Genomic DNA, 20,425 nt, shown 5'->3' on the forward strand with positions numbered 1-20,425 from the left:
GTTCAAATTAGTCCAACCTGGGAAAACCCGCTGGCTTTCTCATGAGCGATCCTTGGCTGTTGTCTTAAAATTACTCCAGTTGTTATTACTGGCTTTGGAAAGTATCTACCAAGATGGTATGGATCTAAGTAGTGAGGCTGGTGGATTACTTTTGCTACTACATTCAGAGAAGACTATTGCCATTCTCTCTCTTGTAAGTCTTCTATTGAAACCACTTGGGTCATTAAGCAATGCCATTCAGGCATCTGCTACAACAGTAGTAGATCTTTGTCCAGCAATAGAAGCTACATTTGGATCAATCAGAAAGCTATCCATTGAAAAGGTACTGGAAGAAGCAAAGACTTCAGTCCAGAAGTTGACTAATGAAGGCATTTATATTGAATCCTTAAGTGAAGAAGACAAGAATTGTTTGTTAAGACAACTGAAAAAGTACACAGACTTGATTCTTAAAAAATCTACAACAGCGACTTCTAGATTCTACTCAACCTCTACGTAGCTTTTACAGATGCCTGTCCTATAAAACACCAACAGTTGAGTGGAGTGAGGCACTACCAGCAGTGGGGCTGCCATGTGATCAGAATAGAGCATTTGAACACAGAGTGGAATATCATATGACGAATGAATGAAGATTTGACTTCAACTTCGTTTTTTATCATCACTAGTGGCTCAACCCGATCTTTGTGTTCTGTTTCCTGGGATGAAAGAAGTAGGAATTCATCTCTTGCTACTCCCAGTCACAACAGCTACAGTTGAGGATTCTTTTTCATTGAATAGAATTTTGTGTTCTGAAAGAAGTTGCCTTCTGCCTGATCATGTGAATGAACTAATGAGCATATCAATTGAAGGAATGGAAGTACCGGACATACGAGAAGCCACCAAAGATGAACACATTGCCTTCAAGAAGTTCATTAACAGAGAGTTGTGCAAAATTATAACAAGAAACCAAGAAGGATGTAGACGTAGTGCTTCATAGAAGGCTTGAGTAGCCAATTTTAATTTGTGTGATGATTTTAAAATATGAGTTAAATCTAATAAAATGGTCATGAATCATTTTTCAGTTTTTACTATGGTGCCTTACAGCCCACCTTCACCCTCACAGTCTCATCCCTCATCGGCCCTGACACACACACCCTATAAATTCGAACACCCCCGCCCCCCAATTTCAATTCTTGGGGAAACCACTGCCCCGAAACAATCCCCTCACCTCACCTCAATCTCTAGTGCAGCCTCAGGAAAACCCACAGCATCCTCCAGTGCAAGCCCCAGAATAATCCCTAACGGCTCCCTATTGCATTCCTCAGGATAATCTCCAACACACATCTCTAATGCATTCACATCCCCCAGGATAACTACCCAAACCTCTTCTAGTGCATCCCCTAGGATAACCCCCAACACCCCCAGTGCTTCCCCAATAGCCCCCGCATCTCCCTCTGGTGCAGCCTGCAGAATGACCCACAACATTGTCACTCTAGTAAAGCCCCCCAGAATAACCCCATCACCCACCTCCAGTGCACTCCGTCCAAATAACTTCTTTACCGTATCTGCCTAATACAGTCTCTCATAATTCCTCTCTCCCCCACAACTCTCATACTTCTGAGTTGCTCTGAAAAGGTCTAATCAATGGTGTTTAAAATGCCACTAACAGCCAATGGTACACCTACATAATTATATGTAATGGTTAAGGCTAAGATTTTGTCATGCATGTTTTTAGTAAAAATCAAGGACTGATCACGGGCAATAAAGAAAAATTCACAGACGCCTGTGACCTGTCCATGACTTTTACTAAATTATGCGTGACAAAATGGGGAACTGTGGGATACCCCCTCTGCCCGTGGCAGCTCGGCGCTCAGGGGCCCTGCCGCCTCAGGCTGTGGGGGTATCCTGCAGCTCCTGGTTGCCATAGGCGGCAGGGGGACTCTGCAGCTCCCAGCCACTGTGGGTTGAAGTCACAGAGGTCTCTGGAAGTCATGAATTTTGTGACTTCTGTGATATATGACAAAATCATAACCTTAGTAATGGTAGGACATTTTAAAAAGCTTACCCTAGTTTCTTCATCATGTTCCTATTACGCTTCTGGTGTTTAGAGCAGTGACGAAGCTCCTCCACTCCTGTCTATTTCTCACAAGTCTTTCAAGGGTTCCCCAGCTGTGCCCCATCGTGTTCAGCTCGGCTTCCACAGCTCATGTTGTTTTTAGGCAGCCTCGTTTTCACTTGCCGTCAGGTGTCCATCTTATTGCTACTCTAGTGATGGAATCAGTTTCTATCCAAAGCACATGACCAATCCATCTCCAGTTCCTCCTGGCAATGATGGTGCTCATATCCCCTTTTCTGCACTGTGTCAATGTTTGAGATTGTTCTGGGCCAAAAGATACAGAGGATTTTTCTGAGGTAGGTAATATGGAATGAAGATGGTTTGGACATGTCATACTTTCTCATCCCCCAGCATTCTGCACTATAAAGTAGTGTTGAAAATACACAGCTCTGATAAATCTTGAGGTTGGTTGTGGTATATTTTGATGATTTCCAGACTGTATTAAGCTCCTGAAGGTGTGCCTGGATTTATTGATGTGGAAGCCAAGCTGAAAAACCTTGGGCAGCACCATCAGCCAGGATGGTGGAATAAGCCAGGACATCTGGAACAAAATCAATATCCTAGTTTAGACTGTGCCTAACTCTTATTGAATGAAGTAATTTTTTTCTACAATAATTATTATTTAACTGTGTAAAGGTATTCAGGTTGTGTATAAACTCAGATTGTATTATCACATGTCCTTCAGAGAAAAGACAGTACTGCAAGGTTCCATCACCTACATCTGTGTACTTGACAATCTTTTTGGTGTGTGTTTGTACAGTGCCCTGCATAATGGGGTTCTGGTCCATGACTGGGGCTTGTTGGTGCTACCATAATACAATTAAATAATTAATAACTAATACTTTAATGGGGAATGTATAATATAACTGGGGGGGGCATGGAAACTCCCAGAATTTCCTGTTTATAATCACCACTGCACCCAACAAAATTAAACCAATGATTAAGTTTCTTCCCCCTCCAGACCGCAGGTTGGTAACGTTCGGCCAAGCAAGATGCCCCAACCCTGTATTTTCAGTCAGGCGCTGGACGGGCGCCTCTCTCCTGCACTTTTACTCAGGCTCTGATGAGGCGCCCTCGCGTTCGGCTCTGCCCCTTCCCTAAGCCCCCGCGCGCAGGGATATGATTGGCTGCCGCGGGGTCCTCCTTCCTTTCCTCGCTCCCTCGGAGAGAGCTAACCGCCGAGATGGTGAGTGTCCGCGGCGCGACCCGTTTTTATCCGCCTTGTACCGCCGCCATCCTGCCGCTGCGGGGCTCGCGGGACCCCGCGGCCTGCCCGGGCCCACCGGCTGGGGGCGGCTGCGCGGGCATTGGGGCGCCCGGGCGGGAGTCAGTAGCGGCGCGACCGCTTCCCCCCTCCCCCCCCCCCCGGCCTCTGGGCTGGGGCTCCGTGAGCTCCCCCGGGCAGCGCTGGGCTCTGACTCCCCGCACTGCTCGGCTCTCTCCAGCGCGGCTGCATGCGTGGTGCGCACAGCCGGGCTTTCTCCGGCCGGGCCAGCGCGACGGGGGTGTCGCGGGGGGATGTGACATGCTGCCCGCTAACAGCTCGGCTGGAGCCGCCGTTGGCTCTGCGCATCGCCCCTACACGTGCATTCAGTCCCACTTCGCCTCCCGCTGCGTCTCTGCCCCCAACCCAGCGCTTCCCGGGAGCTGGACGCAGGCACAACGGCAGCGGCCTGGTGTGCTCAGGCAAGTGATGGTTTCCCTTTGCACCCTAGCAAACGAGTTAGTAGCCCGCCGCCGCTGCCTAGGCGTGTGCGTCCATAGGCTTCACACAAAGTGTTGCCGGTGACGTGGTGCATGCACTTTCTTTTATATTTACCTTACACACGAGGTTTAAATTATGCCTTGGTATAAAAAATTCTTGGTCTACAGGTGGATCAAATCTGAACTGTTCATGTAACAAACATGACTTGTATCCCTGTTAGTGCCCCACAACCCAGGTCCAGTTTCTTTTTTACAATAAATAATATTGCATAGTGGTGGGTGCTCAGTGTCAGACAGGTTGTGGACATTGTTCTGTGGGCTGCAAACTGCATGAATTCCATAAGTATCATGACAGCTTTCTTTTTTCTGCATCCTTGCAATAGCTCTCCTAGCACAGGTGGAGATTGTATTGCAGCAGTATCTTGCTATGAGTTTCAGACAAGTTTTTCATAAGTTTTTGCAAACCAGCTGATGAGTTATTTGAAGTACTGTGTTGATGTGCCATCTTGGTGTGAAAGATCATGGAAGAACTCAAATGCATATTAATTGGTTTTTCAAACTATCTTGTAGAATGACACTGTGACCATCAGAACCAGGAAGTTCATGACTAATAGACTGCTTCAGCGTAAACAGATGGTAAGAAATATTAGGTACTACCTTAGTTTTGCTTATCTGTTTATGCTGGGTTATGTGTTTTATGTTACTGTACTTTTAGTTCTTAAAGCTTGTACTTTTTAGAATGACCCTAGGTAAAAGACTTCTAGATAGGGTAGACTTTTTTTCAAGATATACCTGCCTAGTGGGTAGACTGTCTATAGTTGCCATTTACATTAATTTGTTGTAATGTCTTGCTAGACCATTAGATGTGTACGAAGATTCTAGTTAGGGAATAGGACCTAAGTATTCCCTATGATCATTGTTAAAGCTTGAAAATGCTAAACTGCCCACTAACTGCTTTGCTGTACTTTATTCTGAAGATGTAGGCAAAGCTACTGTGAGTGGTATGGAGAATAATATGAAGCAGAGCTCATACAATGATAGAACTCTGCAATGATAGTAGTTTTTAACTTGATTTTTGACTCTTGAATTTTTGCTTGAGTCTCTGTATAGTGAGATGTACACCAAATGGGAACTGCTGGCTTCCATTGTTGCTGTGGTGTGTTAATTTAGATGCCAACTGTGGGTAGTGATATTTTCCTTATTAGCTATTTTAAGGTTATTTAGATATTCTTGTTATGTATGGAATATCTTTATACTATTATAAACTATGGATATTTCTAACTGGAAAAACTTACCTCTGTAGGTGATTGATGTTCTTCATCCTGGAAAGGCCACAGTTCCCAAAACTGAAATCAGAGAAAAGCTGGCAAAAATGTACAAAACAACGCCAGATGTAATTTTCGTCTTTGGCTTCAGAACCCATTTTGGTGGTGGCAAGACAACAGGCTTTGGCATGATTTATGATTCCCTGGACTATGCAAAGAAGAATGAACCAAAGCACAGATTGGCCAGGGTAAGTTTCTTGCTTGTAATTTTTACACTGCCAAGAAGCTTGCTGTTTGTTCTAAAGGGCATCTTGCATATAGTTAGGGTCCAAAACCTGAAACATTGCAGCAAAGTTAAAACTATTAACTTAGGTTTTTTTTATTGAGGTACAAAAATGAGATCTATAAATAAAAATCCCTTCTCTCTATTCATGAATTTACAGAGTAGAAACAAGCTTTTTGTTGTAATGCAGATGAAGGGGAATGAATTGATTTATGATCAGCTGTGGATTTTAGCAGTACAACCTAATGGTTAATGGAATGGGCACAAGATCATGGGATGAGCATGCATAGTATATATGTTCTTAAAAATATACTCAACTGCATCTCTACATTTTCATCCCGTAAAGTTGCCTCATTTTGTATTAGGTGCGGTATTAGCAGAACTTTTAAATATATTTTTAGGGCTTACATTAATAATTATACTTTGAATTATTAAAGCTTTTGATATATGTAAATATTTAATATAGAAACACTTTATAGATATTATTGAGTTCACTTCAGTAATTGTGGACATAATTCTCTTACTACTAGCATGGCTTGTATGAAAAGAAGAAGACTTCGAGAAAACAGCGAAAGGAGCGTAAGAACAGAATGAAGAAAGTCAGGGGCACAGCCAAGGCAAATGTTGGTGCTGGCAAGAAGGTATGATGAAACCTGCAGACTACAGCATAGATACTGGATTTTAGTTTCTTTGGTAGACAGGTTTCTTCCTCAACAAAATAATAATTTTCTTTCTTAATTTTTTTACCTTTCCTACTGGATAACAGAAGGTAACTTATGAGATCCTGTGTAATTCTAACTCAGTAGTTTACAGTAGAACCTCAGTGTTACAAACTGACCAATCAACCATGCACGTTATTTGGAACTAGAAGTATGCAATCAGGCAGCAGCAGAGACCAAAAAACTGCCACCAAATACTGTGTTAAACATGAAGTACATATAAAAAGGAAAGCCGCTTTTTTTTCTTCTGCATAGTAATGTTTCAAAGCTGTATTAAATCAATGCTCAGTTATAAACTTTTTTTGAAAGAATAACTCTAATGTTATGAACATTTCAGAGTAATGAACAGCCTCCATTCCCGAGGTGTCTATAACTCTGAGTTTCTAATGTAGTTTTGCTCACCTGGTTACTGTTCAGTAGCTAACTTAATATGAAGATTTAAGTGATAGCATATTTAATATGCTATTTTTTTAAATCTCGTGAAACTGTACTTTGTTGCAATCAAAGTAATGGACACCTCACTCTAATTACTAGATAACTCCGATGATGGACAATAAAACTTAAGTTCTCCCCAGACTTGAGTTTTGTTCATTAGATTTTCCCCCCTCCCCCATGTTCGAGGACTCCAGTCAGTTCCTCCCACAAAGGAACATAAGGCATGGCTACACTTGCAGATGTAGAGCGCTGTGACCCACCTTTGGAGAGCGCAGTAGGGAAAGTGCTGCAGTCTGTCCACACTGACAGCTGCTTGCGCACTGGTGTGGCCACATTTGCGGCACTTGCAGTGGTATTGGGAGCGGTGCATTATGGGCAGCTCTCCCAGCATGCAAGTGACCGCAACGTGCTTTTCAAATGGGGGTGGCGTGGAATGTGACAGAGTGTGTTGTATGTATGTGGGGGGAGAGAGAGTGGGGGGCTGAGAGCATGTCAGCATGCTGTCTTGTAAGTTCAGACAGCAACAGACCTCCCCCCATCTCTCACACCGCATTCCACACAATGGTTTTCGTGGCGCTTTGAAAGTGCATTTCCACATTCGTACAGGAGTTCAAAACAATGACACGAGTGGCCACTTGACTTAAGGGGATTATGGGACGTTTCCGGAGGCCGATCAGAGCGCAGTAACCCAACACCTCGTTCACACTGATGCCCGTGTGTTGTAGCAAAGGCACAGCAAAAGTTATTCCTCTCGCCGAGGTGGAGTAGCAGCAGTGCTGTAGCCGTGGAGACAGAGTGCTCCATGTGCCTTGCCAGTGTGAACGAGGAGTGAGCTAGGGCGCCCGGGGCTCCTTTATTGCTCTGTAACTCGCAAGTGTAGCCAAGCCCTTAGAGTTAGGAGCCGTGTGTTTGAGGCATTGTCCTCCACCTGTGCAGGCTATGAGGAGGTAGGCTGTCTGACACTGCTGTTCTCTTCTGCCTGGTCAGTCACTGCTGCTCAGCCTCTGAGAGCTGTGTCAATCCCGCATAGGGATGGCAAGCCAGCCTGACATGAAGGTTGGAGGGGGTCTTGGGAGGTTCTCAAGCAGAATGAAAAACTGAGGTACAGTGTAGAAGTGAAAGTTTAAAGACAGAACAGCTTTACTCAAGGGATTTGAGAGGTACAATATATACTAACCATACTTAAAATCAGATTTTAGTGTTTTTAGCACTGCTTTGGAGGTAGAGTGAAGGTGGCAGGGAATAGAAAAAGCTGATCTTTCTAGTGAATAGTTGTTGTTGCTAAAATGCTATAAATAACCAAATATCCTTTCTTGAATCTTAGTAACGTTTCTTTACTTTAACCTTTCTTTCTTTCTTGGAATTCATCAGAAGTGAAGTGACTAGCAGGTACTGAGTGAGAATGGATGTGGTGGTGACTGTATGAATTATGCATCACTTACACGCTTGAGACGTGCTTAATATAAACACTTTGTGTATTGCTTTGCATGCCTGTGCTCTTACTTTGAACCGGAGTTCATTTCTGCCCTTCAATATACAGTATTCTGCTACTGTGCAAATACTGCTACAGAAACAGAGGGTGGCTAATTTAAAACTGGTGCAGAAGTGAAATCTGGTTTTCTGTCACTGCTCATCCAAGTACACCCAGTGGATCTTGACAAGCTCTCTAAAAGTACTTGTGCATATCATTACTTATTATGAAATACCAATGAATGGGGTGAAGGATGATGCCTCAACAGTATGCATTGAGTATGAAGTGAAAAGTATTGGCCCATTTTTTTAACTGCATATTTAAAAAAAAAAAAAAAAAAAATACAGCTGCATGTGTAACTTGTGCTTACCACAAATGCACCATGCTTTTCTGGATTTAAGCCATCGTGCCATAAGGCGTTGTGCACATGCTGTAACCATATACCCAGGCAACAGTTGTGTGTATAGAATACTTAATTTTTGGCTTCTGGATTCCTAAACTTTTGAAGGTGTGAATTGTTGTGTAGCTCGAAGTCTTTGGTGGCCAGTTAGGTTACTTCCTCATTATAATCCATTTTATGAAAGACATGCTTACTACCTGTATATATCTTGTATCAATTTTAGTTTACTGAATCCAAGTGCTTGAATCTTGCATTTCAAACTGAGGCTTCATTTGGATCCTTTTTTTCTTTTTGTTTAAACACTGTAATATGCTGGGTAATAAAGATGAAGCCCTGCTAATATTAAATGCATAACAGTAAAGATGAAGGCACTTTAATAAGAGCTCTTAGTGGTTTTGTAGTTTGAAAGCTTGTCTTTCACCAACAGAAGTTGGCCCAATAAGAGATTACCTCACCCACCTTGTGTGCAAACTTAGTCAATTTCAAGGGCGGAATGAATTTAATCTGCAAGTTTAATCAGTGTATTTGTTGTATGCCCATCGTTTAAATTTGCTGGTTAAATTCATTCCCTGCAAACTGTGAAATTCTATACTTTGTCATTTACACTCATGAGTTTCCTAAAAAACCCTAAACCTCATGATTTACCAGGGCCCTACTTATAATGCATCTCAGTCTAGATAGGACAAGTAGAGGATAAAATAGTTCAATTCTACTCTTTTGACAGATGTGCTACCTGTTTGAATAGTTCCGTGATGTGGTGTATAATCCTTGAAATTAAGTAATTGTTCTGTTGACTGATTTTTATTCTCATTTGAGGTTGACCAGAGTTAAAAATTGGCTTGGGGGCATCACTTAACAGCAGTGGTGATCAACCTTATACAGGAGGGCCACATAAACCTAAGCACCACCTTGTGAGGGCCAAACAGATGGATAGGTTATATACAGTATTTGTAGTTAAAAACCAAGAAATCAGTGCATAAAATGTATATCAGAATGATAGAAAATGGGGGTGGTGGGTAAAAAAACACATCACTAAATTTAAGAATATGTAAACATGATGACAAAACGCTGACGAATCTGCCTTTAGTGTGTTGTGTTGAAGCAGGCCCTGGGCCTTATGAAATGCTCTAGTGGGCCGTAGGTTGGGCACCCCTGACTTAAAGGATCTAGATCTGACTAATTTAATAGCCTAGTTCACATGGATTATTCTTTCTAATTTATAAAACACATGGCCAATATTTATTACTATGGTAGTGTCTCTAGAGGCCACGATCAAGGCCCCATGGTGGTAGGTTATGTGTATACTCTGCTCCAACTAATGTAACGACGTCTCAAAGGATTGGTTTGAGGTATACTAGGGTGGTGTACCTGAGCCCACTCATCCACTGACACTTTAAAAACCCTTGCACCCCAATCTGGGTCTGTGCTTGGAAATGATACCTGTAACCCCCATAACCGAAGCCTGACCCCAGATGTACAGTACCTTCCCTCTTAACTGGTGTATATTTCATTTTAAACATTCACTTAACATTTTTAATATTACTTAAAGCTTACATAGTTTAAATAAACAGACATAACAATCTTTTAAATGAACTCCTAGAAAAACTGAATTGTTAGTGATGTTTCTGTATAACTTCTTTTGAGGAGATTTATGGATGGAGAAATAACAAAAAATGAAGCGTAGAGTAGAAGTAGATGTCCATGTCTTCATTTGGCTGCAGAGCTCTTAGGAGGAACAAAAAGCAGAGCAGAGTAGTCACTGTAATTGAAACATTAATCATTATAGGCGCATTGGTAACTAAAGGAAAATCTGTTTCTGAGTAAGTCTAGTTATTTGTAATAGTCTTAACTTGCATGGCAATACAGTTGTTGCTAAATCAGTTGTTGCTTTGTATATACTTTACATTTCCATTTTGAAGATGCACATCTATCTGAAAATATAAATCATATACACATTGAATTGCTTTCATTTGCCCTTCCTGTTGTGAACATAGGGTTCATACCATGCTCTCTCACTTTTGGTTGTTTGAATTGGGATCTGTGTGTTCTCTTTTGGGCTGTACCATTATACATCCATTGTAAGGCCTTGTTTACACTGGGAAATAGTCAAGTTTCAGACTCTGGTGTTCGGACACTGGTGCGGGTGCACTGGGAAAAATTGCTATTTGCACATATGGAGTTTACCCCATTTTCAAGGGGTAAAGTTGCATACATTATTGTAAACTTATAGCTTATCTAGTTGGCTCTGGTGCATCTATATGGTGGATGGCCACTGATGGCTGGAGTTAGGGGAAGGCTGTGACTACAAATGACCCATCTTCACTTGAAGTCTTTTAGGCCATGTCTAGGCTTACTGCTATAAGCTTGTACAGCTGTGCTACTGTAAGGTTGCTCATGTAGCCATGTTATGCCGATGGGAGAGAGCTCTCCCGTTAAAACCAGCTCAGCAAGTGGCGGTAGCTATGTTGGTGGAAGAGCGTCTCCTGTCAACATAGAGCTGTGCACACAAGCAATTTTGCTGGTAAAACTTACATTGCTCAGGGGTGTGAAAAGACTTTTGCCAATTTAAGTGCTAATGTAGACATGGCCTTACTCTTGCTTCTACATGACTAAGGCAGAAAGCGAAGTAACTGACAACGTAGCCTGCTTTCTCTTCATGGTTATTTAACTCCTGACTTTTCGTGGCTTGACAGTTTCACACACAACAACCTCTGAACATCTCAAATCTTAATAGGAATGTGCCTTTCCTTGCATTGTCACATGACTATTTTTACTGCTCCTTATGGCACATAAATCTACCCCATCTCTGGGTGCCCAAAAGGTACCCTTATAATAAAACTGCGTTAACAACTCTTCTTGTATCTGATTTGAGTGCTTTTTTACATTGACAGCTTTCATTATGTTTAAAGGTATTAGCTTGATTTTCATAACATATGTAAATTAGCACTCACACTCAAGCACATGAATGGCCTAACTAGCCATCTGTGTGGCAGTACTCAGTTGTATAATTGTGAAAATTGATCCCCTGATGTTTGTAACTAATAAAGTGCAGAAGACTCTTGTAAGAAGCCTTATCAACCTGCCTCATCACACCTTTGACTACTTTTTAATCAGTTGGCATTCAGCTATGACTCTCCTTTCCCCCTCCAAGAAATTGTCCCACTCTTTTGCAGCCACTATCTTTCTGTGAAACCCTTCAAGATCCATTCCTTCTATAACAGTTTTTAAAGTCTTTTATGATTTACCCTTTTCCTACCCCTCCACCTTTTTTTTTTTTTCTATGTTACTTGTATTCTTATTGTTAGCTGTCCATGATAGGAGCTGCTTTTATGTATGGACAGCACCTAGCATATTGTTTGCTATTGGAATACAAATAAATGTTAAACATAATTTGGGCTGTGGCAATACACAAGTCTTGTAAGTTCTTTATATATGGCACTCTAGTTGACTGCAGTAGCTCTGAATATGGAGGGCTTGCAGGATCATGGTTTTAAACCTTATTCTGCTATGTATAATCCTAGCAGGTATGTAGGCCCTGACATTTGCTCTTAAGTGCAGATGCACTCAAGAAATAAAGCATGTAAAAATGGACAACTTAATCACCTCCCTTCCCCTTCAATTGTTTGTATTCAAAATTATATCTGGTTGTCTCTTTGACAAGTTTGGCTTTGGTTAGCTTTAGGGCTATGGAAGAGAGCTGAATTCTTCTCTGGTTCATGCATTGAATTGCCTCGTTCCCATTTGCAGAATATCTTGAAGGTGCAGGCATGCGTGAGTCAGAACACACTTGACTTTCCGGGCCCCAGTGGAGCCTGCAATGGTGCTAGTTAAAGCAAGCCGCCGCCCCGCCCCCCCCGGCTCCAATATTTTACAAACAGGGTGAACTTTTTAGGAAAGTTACTGAAAATAAGCATGAAACCCAACAGTGCCATTTGCACTCTTTAGGACACACTCACACCAAACAGGTTGAATTTTCTAGGGTAACATGACTGTATGTAATAATGACTGTGTAATTTGTGATTTTTTTTTTTTTTTTTTTTTTAAAGCATTTACTGACTTTTTTTTTTGTTTTCTTGTTTCAGTGAGCTGGCAAATGGAAATAACAGGTATAACTTCTTAAATGTTTGGCATTCTGCTATTCTGGTGATTTTTATCCTGCTGTGGTCTTATGTTCAAAGTCAGCACAAGGAAGTTTTAACACAGGTTTTTTTTTAATTTTAAGGGAACACTCTCTCTCTCTTTTTGCATATGGTATCAACTGTCAGTTTTTGTAGGCATGTTCCTCGTGGCCTCCCCCACACCTCCATTGTGAGGAAGACCCAGACTACACAAGGAAATCAGTAAACAAAGTGGACTCTGTTGCTTAGAGTAAAGGAAATCTACCTTTTTAGCATTAATCTCTCATAATAGGAAAATTGTGACTACTTCTTCTCCAAAATTGTCCTTTACATTTCATTAGTAACTAATATAATGGGATGATGCTGAGTATTTTTACTACTGCTTAAATGACAAATATTTATCAGAATGTATCTCAAATTACAAAGCAGTATGTTTGTTTCACTGATAGAAATTGACAGCTTTATAATCAACTTCTATCTTAATACCAGCAAGAAGTCTCTCAAGTGGACTGATGAGACTTACCTAAAAGGCTATCAAACCTACTTTAAATCCTGCTGTTTGTTCTCATTTCACTACCAAGGCTGCTTAAATGGATGTGCTTTGTTGTGGTAGCTGGTGCAAAGCAAACCCTCTGCTATAGCTACTGCAGCAACTTTTTAAAAGCAGCCTGAGCAGTATGTATTAAAACAAACAAAGCAGAATTTAACTAAAACAAGACATCTGCTATCCTTGGCCTTTATGCTGCTTGAATATTCTGATCTTCTTACATAGGAAGCAACTGCTTTGTCAGCTAGCTATCTTATGGTTTAATAATTGTTCATAGCATTTTTAAAGAATCGAGTGTCTGAAGCCCTGATCTAGCAGTGGCCTTTTTCTGCACAGGACTAATTGCACGATAAGGGCCTTTAGAAAAGTGACAAAGTAAAAAAAGCTGACTATATTCCATTGCAAAGATAATATTACAGGGCTGACTTTTTTTCCCACCCTCCTTTTACAGAGACTAAGTTATCCTGCAAAGGTAACAAGAGAAGATGATGGTGATCTGTCAGAAGCTTGTCAAATAAACTATACAAACTGAAATGCTCTTTGTTCTTTTTTTACAGTTTTAAATGTACAATAAAGATTTTATAAACTGAATTTCAAAGATACAGGATTGTTCAGATCTGGTGCATTGTTTACACTTCATTAATAACCTTTTTGGTATGAGCATTTTTTCAGCATCTCAATATTTTTACTTGAAGACAGTCATGTCCAAATACCTTGAGTTGATTTATAAACAGTAGGAACTAGACCAGGGGTTCCCAAACTTTTGTACTGGTGACCCCTTACCCAGAGGCTTGCTATGTGAGTGCTCCCCCCCACCCTTTATAAATTAAAAACACTTTTAAAATATATTTAACACCATTAATAATGCTGGATGCAAAGCAGGGTTTGGGGTGGAAGCTGACAGCTTGTGATCTCCCCCGCCCCCCCCATGTAAAACTTCACAACCCCCTGTTTGGGAACCCCTGAACTAAACAAACATGTTTAGTGAAATGGTCTAGACTTCAAATGTTTGAAAGCTGGTCTTTTGAAAGCTGTGAAACTTACCAAGCTCTATTTTCAAGTGTTTGATAAGTAGTAAAACTTAATTCTTGGACTAGAACTTTGCAAACAAGATTAATTTATTAGCCAGTTGCTGGACTTTATTAATAGTTTTTAAGTATCTTTTGTTTATGCTCACGTCTGAGTTTAACATGTTTGCATAAATGTATAGATCACTGTATTGACAAATAATGACCTCTTCTTGCCCCCCCATGGAAGTCAATAAGAGAACTCAACCATATTTTTAGATTTCCCTGTCAAGCAGACTAGAAATGTGTGTGAGTGCGGGCTATCAATCAGGTCAGATCTAGCTTTTACTAAAACCTTATCCTGTAGCTCCTGTATTAATACATAATCGACTTTGAAAATTCAACACTTGGGTATCTATGTCCAGAAATACAAAACAAAGCTCAGGAACAAACATGTTGCTGCAGAGAAGACACTTAACTATAGGGAGGGGCTTGAGGAATATTGTACTAACCCCACTGAGCTCAGACAATATGCACATTTGGAATAAAAGCACACAATTGGGTTGTGGTGTCCAGGAGGAGCTAGAAAGTAAGTGAACTTTTAGGTTAAATTTAGATACATCTCTTTTTGGTAATTGTACTTAGGTAGTGGCTGGTTCTCTTGTGCTAAGCATGTTTAGGGCTGATCAAAAGTTGGGCTAGGGCAGGGGTTCTCAAACAGGGTCGGGACCCCTCGTGGTTGTAAGGTTATTACATTGGGGGTCGCGAGCTGTCAGCCTCCACCCTAATCCCGCTTTGCGGCCAGCATTTATAATGGTGTTAAATATATTTAAGTGTTTTTAATGTATAAGGGGGGTCGCACTCATCGGCTTGCTATGTGAAAGGGGTCATCAGTACAAAAGTTTGAGAACCACTGGGCTAGGGTTCTCCAAGGAAAACATGGATGCTAAAGTTACTTGAAAGATGGTACTTTTTTCTTCTCCCCTGCCCACCAGTCCACAGTAGAGAACAGGCCCTCTGGTTTGGGGAAATGAATGAAAACACTTGGAACAAAGAATTTCCTATAACTTTGTAGCTTGGAAAAAGGTCTCTTTTCATGCTCGTAGCTCTAACCCATATGTTCCCAACTTGCTGTTAAACTTCAGTTGCATAGTGAAATAGTCCTACATAGGCAGAGGAGGGAGAATGGGGATAGTCTTCCCAAAATAGCTTCATGTTAGCTAAATTTCTCTTCTGCTAGCCTGAATTCTCCCTGTAGATACAGTGAGATATGATATTCATCCAGGTAACATTTCTCTGAAGGCTTGGAGTGTGCTGTCACTGCTTTCTCATGCTCCAAAGGTAGGTGGATTTTATTGTTGGGTACAGCACGTTCTCTGCAGTGATGTTTAGCTGCTTTGGGATTCCCCAGAAAATGAAGTAACTTGGCTTCTTACACTCTTGTTTTCAGTATATTTTGGTTATGATGAAAAATACTCTTCTGTATAAGAATGAACTGCCTTCATTGCGGCTTGACCAGTTAATACAGAACATATTGCTGCAATATCTGACACCGTTTATTTAATCTACAATCCAGAGTAACTCATCTCTTATCATACTTAAGAGCTAAATCTATTCATTCTGAGAACTTGTCATGAAACACTTAAAGCTGCTGCCAGTACCCATCACTTTCTACTCACTGATTGGGATTTTCCACCCCATGCATCTGATGAAGTGGGTTCTAGCCCATGAAAGCTTATGCCCAAATAAATTTGTTAGTCTCTAAGGTGCCACTTGGACTCCTTGTTTTTGCTGATAGACTAACACAGCTACCACTCCGAAACCTGATTGGGATTGCTGTCTCAATATGGCCCTGTTCCTTGAACAGGACTTTATGCTTTTTCTACAGTAGCTCCAGCCCATGCTCTTCATTCTGAGCAAGACAAAAAATGAGTTTTATTCTTTGAAAGAAAGGAGATGAAATTTTAAACCAATGTTCCATTCACTACATGTGTAAGTGAAGCCTACTTTTAAATAATTCTTACTTCATAAACATAGTCTTTAAGATCTGTTGCCAGTGCTTTCAAATGGAAAAGCTGATGACTTAAGTCCCACTTTACATGTTAAAAACACTGCTTTCTTTTCTGTTAGAGATGCTAATAGGCTTTACTGTGATATTAAAAGTTCGTAGCTGGCTTTTTTTTTTTTTTTTTTAGGGTGCACTATTGCTTAAAGCCTTTGACTGTGAGGGTTCTGATTCATTTGGGTTTTTTTTTCCAGGAAAAATTTGTCAGTAGTCTTCAGAAACATTGATAAATGTCCCACCTATAATTTTTATTTGAAAAACCTCTGCATGCTTGAAATAAATGCAATCTGTACTGACTGCTGCTGTGTCAATTGTGGGTGAGGGTGAAGGAATGTCACTAAACTCTAATTTATGTATTAATGGGGGGTGGGCAACTTCTATTAGTGGCTGTGGGGTAGAGGGCGTTGTGCAATATTTTGCTGAAGAAACAGGGACCCTCTATGCCTCAGTTTCACCAATTATAAAACAGGGCTTATATAGTCTTTCCTTTATAAAGTACCTTATAAATGTCAGTTTTTCACTTGTAGAGTGCAAAGGTGTAGTGGTCCCATTTTTAAAAAGCCATATCTACTACTGTGACTGCTAGGGAAATTTAGCTGTAAATGCAAATAGAGCTCCTCTCCTTCAGTTTCGAATGCTGTGATCTAAGATGCTGGGTCCCAATACCTTTAAAGTTTGGATCCAGATTCATTTCTAAGTGTTTTCAAGGTAATTATGTCAGAGACAGCACTGTGATCTCATATATTTGTCAGCTGATCTCAAATTTGGAGGTGTCTGTTGACAATTGGCTGGTTTAAATGAAAGGTGACTGGAGGTGGGGCTTTCCGTGAGGAGATTGACTCCCCCTTTACCTGCATTCTAGAATAACTATTGATTAATGCCAGGGGTGGATGCTTGTCACTGGAATAAGGCCCTCATTCTCCATGCATGATAGCTATTTGGAAATAGCACTTGTCTACAGCAGGAGTTAAGTTACTCAGCTATAGGCTTACAGACCTAATTTGAGTGTGTGTAGTACTTAGTCCAAATGGAGATGAAGGCCTGTGGTCTACTACTTACTGTCTTAGCTGAGTGACCAGAGGATGGCAGCATCCTAGTGCTTTATTCATTTCTGAAGATTTCTTGGTCTTAACTAAACACTGCCTAATACATAAAAGTAGCACTGTGTGGTTTCCTGTTCAGTGTCTCAATGACTTTCCACTCAAATGTGCACAGTTCACAGGTAAGGGTTTTTTTGAACTGCCAGCTCTGTAAATTCATGTTGGGCTCCTTGTCAGATTTTTAGGCTCCTAGGCTCAGGTTCTCAGTAGATCTGAGTTCTTAATTTCCCTGGATTTCCAGGGCAGTTGGGTGCCTAAACACTTTTGTGGACCTGGCCTTGTGCTTATCTGCCTCATGGGAGATAAAAGTAATAATACTTCTGTAGTGTAAACTATGCCCCTTAGTTGTATTATCATATTCCCTTTATGCCCTTGCTAACACGTGTTAAAGCCCTTGCCAGCAGGGATACACAGATATAACAGAAACAGAGATACTAAACTATGCAAATGATGCAGTGGAGTCTGCAGCATGCACTCAGCGAGAGTGTTTAGCTCTATAAGGATAAAGTGAGTGAAAAGTAGGGAAGGCTTAAAAAAATCTGCTGAGTGCATATCAAAATAAGGTGCCATTTTTACTTGGGCACTCATGCCTAGGCACGTACACAGAAAAGGTTTTTTGTTTGTTTTGTTTTTAAATTCAAGTGTTTGCTCTAGCCTCATTTATAATATATCACACATTTATATTAATGTGCTGTTAATAAGAAATGGAATAAAGTCATTAAGATAATATGAAAAAAATCTATGTAATTGAAGGTAATAGGTGTTGCCTTTAATCAATCAGTTAGGATGCCTTTTTTTCTATTTCACTACTTGTCTAAGAACAAACTACTGAATGATGGATGCATCTCACCTGTTAAGCAGTATCCTGTCCCAGGAGACCTCTTGTGTGAGTATTAAGAGTGCCCCACCTCAAGCCCTTGCAAACTTCTGTGGGGGGACTTCTTAAGGAAAGAGGAATGATCAGGGTATGAGGGAGAAGGAAGGTTTTGTGAGCAACAGTGAAGGAAACCTTGATCCATGTGGACATGGGAGTTACCTATGTGCAATAGAAGGTGTGGGAATGGGTTATTGCATACACATTTAATTCCTTTCCTATCCTTAGTGAATTTTGTAAGATGAAATAACAAGGGACTATGTTTCCTCCTTATCAAAGAGCAAAGAAACGTAAAGGAGCCTCAGCCAAAGCTTGTTCCAGTCCTGGAATTACACCCATTGACTTCATGGGGCTTGGCTATTAAATTATGTATTGTAAAAGTGGTGAGGCTCTCTTCCTAAGCCTCCTCCCCTTGCATCTTGTTGAGCATTATGAAGGAAAGATGAGCCTTCTTATCAAATATATTAGAACCATCACTAGAGGGTAGTGTGAACACAACAATACCTGAACGGTTTCCGTAAAAACAAAAACCTAAAAGAAGCCACATCATGCTGAAAAGAAGAGGGCAAACTCTTCACAGAAGTAGGAGAGAAGGCGGCAGTAGTGGTGTGTGTGGGGGGAGGAGTAATACATCAGCAATCAGCGTTTCAAGAAAAATATATAAAAAAATAAAATGTACTAAATAGTTCAAATATTATGAAGGCACCACTAGAGCACTGATGTAAATCGATATTGCTTGTCCTATTCTGACTTCTCCTCCTTTGTCTCCTTACTTTAGCTGTAAGAAAAAAAATAAAAAGCTTTTTGATAAAGGTGATTGTAAATTAAAAATTAACAAAAACAAAACCCTTTTGCAGTGGAGTAGCTGTCATTGTGGCAAAAATTCTCCTGTGACTTTTCTAAAAACAGAAGTTACAGAAGGGATACATCTATAGCAGGATTAAATTCAGAGTTTTAGGATGGCATCTCTCACTGAAAGAGCAGTTTGGTTAAAAACAATTTTTTTTTAAATCCCAGGATTATTTATCAAATTATTTTTATGAGAAATAAAATTTCAAAGCAGGGCATGGTGTGTGTGTGTGTGTGTGTACGTTGTCTGCCATTTCTTTGGCTACCTATAGCTAAGGGCCCTACCAAATTCACAGTCCATTTTGGTCAATTTCATGGTCATAGATTTTAAAAATCATAAATTTAATGATTTCAGATATTTTGAAATTTCACCGTGTTGTAACTGTAGGGGGCCTGACCCGAAAGGAGGCTGGGGGGAGGTGCAGTATTGCCACCCTAATTTCTGCACTGCTCCCTTCAGAGCTGGGCCCATAGCCAGAAGCTACCACTCTCTGGCCACCCACCACTAAAGGTAATGGAAAAGTAAGGGTGGCAATACTGTGACCTCCCCTCCACACACACACATTCCCCTTTTGGGTCTGGATCCCCAATTTGAGAAATGCTGGTATCCCCCATGAAATCTGTATAGTATAGGGTAAAAGTACACAAAAGACCAGATGTCATGATCCGTGATGCATTTTTCACGGCACTGAATTTAGTAGGGCCCTACCTATAGCCCAGCACCGTTCCTCCAGCATATCTTGTGGTATGTATCTGATGTGCCACTGTGACATATTCTGAGCTGTCACTGCACAGATGAGCTGACCACTGAATTGAGAGGGAAAGAGATTTTTTCCTTCTAAAGGTTTAGTTCAGGGGTCGGCAACCTTTCAGAAGTGATGTGCCGAGTCTTCATTTATTCACTCTGATTTAAGGGTTCGCGTGCCAGTGATACATTTTACTGTTTTTAGAACGTCTCTTTCTATAAGTCTATAATATGTAACTAAACTATTGTTGTATGTAAAGTAAATAAGGTTTTTAAAATGTTTAAGAAGCTTCATTTAAAATTAAATTAAAATGCAGAGCCCCCCCGGACCACTGGCCAGGACCTGGGCAGTGTGAGTGCCACTGAAAATCAGCTCGCGTGCCGCCTTCGGCCCGCGTGCCATAGGTTGCCTACCCCTGGTTTAGTTTATAATTGTTATTTGAAAATTATCCAGCGGGTTGGGACACTGAGCATTTCCAATGGGCTCACCTTTAGGGAGAATATAGACGGTCATTTTGAAGTACAGGTAGTTTGAAATGAACTTACCATATCAGACTGATGACCTATCATACAGTTACCTGAGTTTATCTTCAATGCTTTGGGGTCTTTTTTGAGCTGAAAATATGTGGTCTGTGGAGATGTTCTTTGCCACTCATGGTGGAATATGGCAGGCAACTGATTTGTTAATTGAAAACTTTGTTTCTAAATTCTTCAGAAATAAGCAGCACTCTCCTTTTTTTTTTTTTTTTTT

At 40.8% G+C, this 20,425-nt stretch overlaps 1 protein-coding gene across 2 annotated transcripts; it reads left to right on the forward strand.

Moving 5' to 3' along the window:
- The first annotated feature begins 3,233 nt into the window (after positions 1-3,233).
- On the forward strand, positions 3,234-13,636 carry RPS24 (ribosomal protein S24). 2 transcript variants are annotated; one of them, XM_054034602.1, is made up of 7 exons: positions 3,234-3,278; positions 4,367-4,432; positions 5,100-5,309; positions 5,875-5,985; positions 7,870-7,887; positions 12,452-12,475; positions 13,486-13,636. In XM_054034602.1, exons 1-5 carry the CDS (start codon positions 3,276-3,278, stop codon positions 7,873-7,875), a joined length of 396 nt encoding a protein of 131 aa, XP_053890577.1. In that variant the 5' UTR covers positions 3,234-3,275; the 3' UTR covers positions 7,876-7,887; positions 12,452-12,475; positions 13,486-13,636. The 2 variants fall into 2 exon arrangements, with proteins under 2 accessions (XP_053890577.1, XP_053890578.1); XM_054034603.1 differs by lacking the exon at positions 7,870-7,887.
- Positions 13,637-20,425: the final 6,789 nt, after the last annotated feature.

This window comes from Malaclemys terrapin, chromosome 7 (genome assembly GCF_027887155.1).
Source record: "Malaclemys terrapin pileata isolate rMalTer1 chromosome 7, rMalTer1.hap1, whole genome shotgun sequence".
Lineage (NCBI taxonomy): Eukaryota > Metazoa > Chordata > Testudines > Emydidae > Malaclemys > Malaclemys terrapin.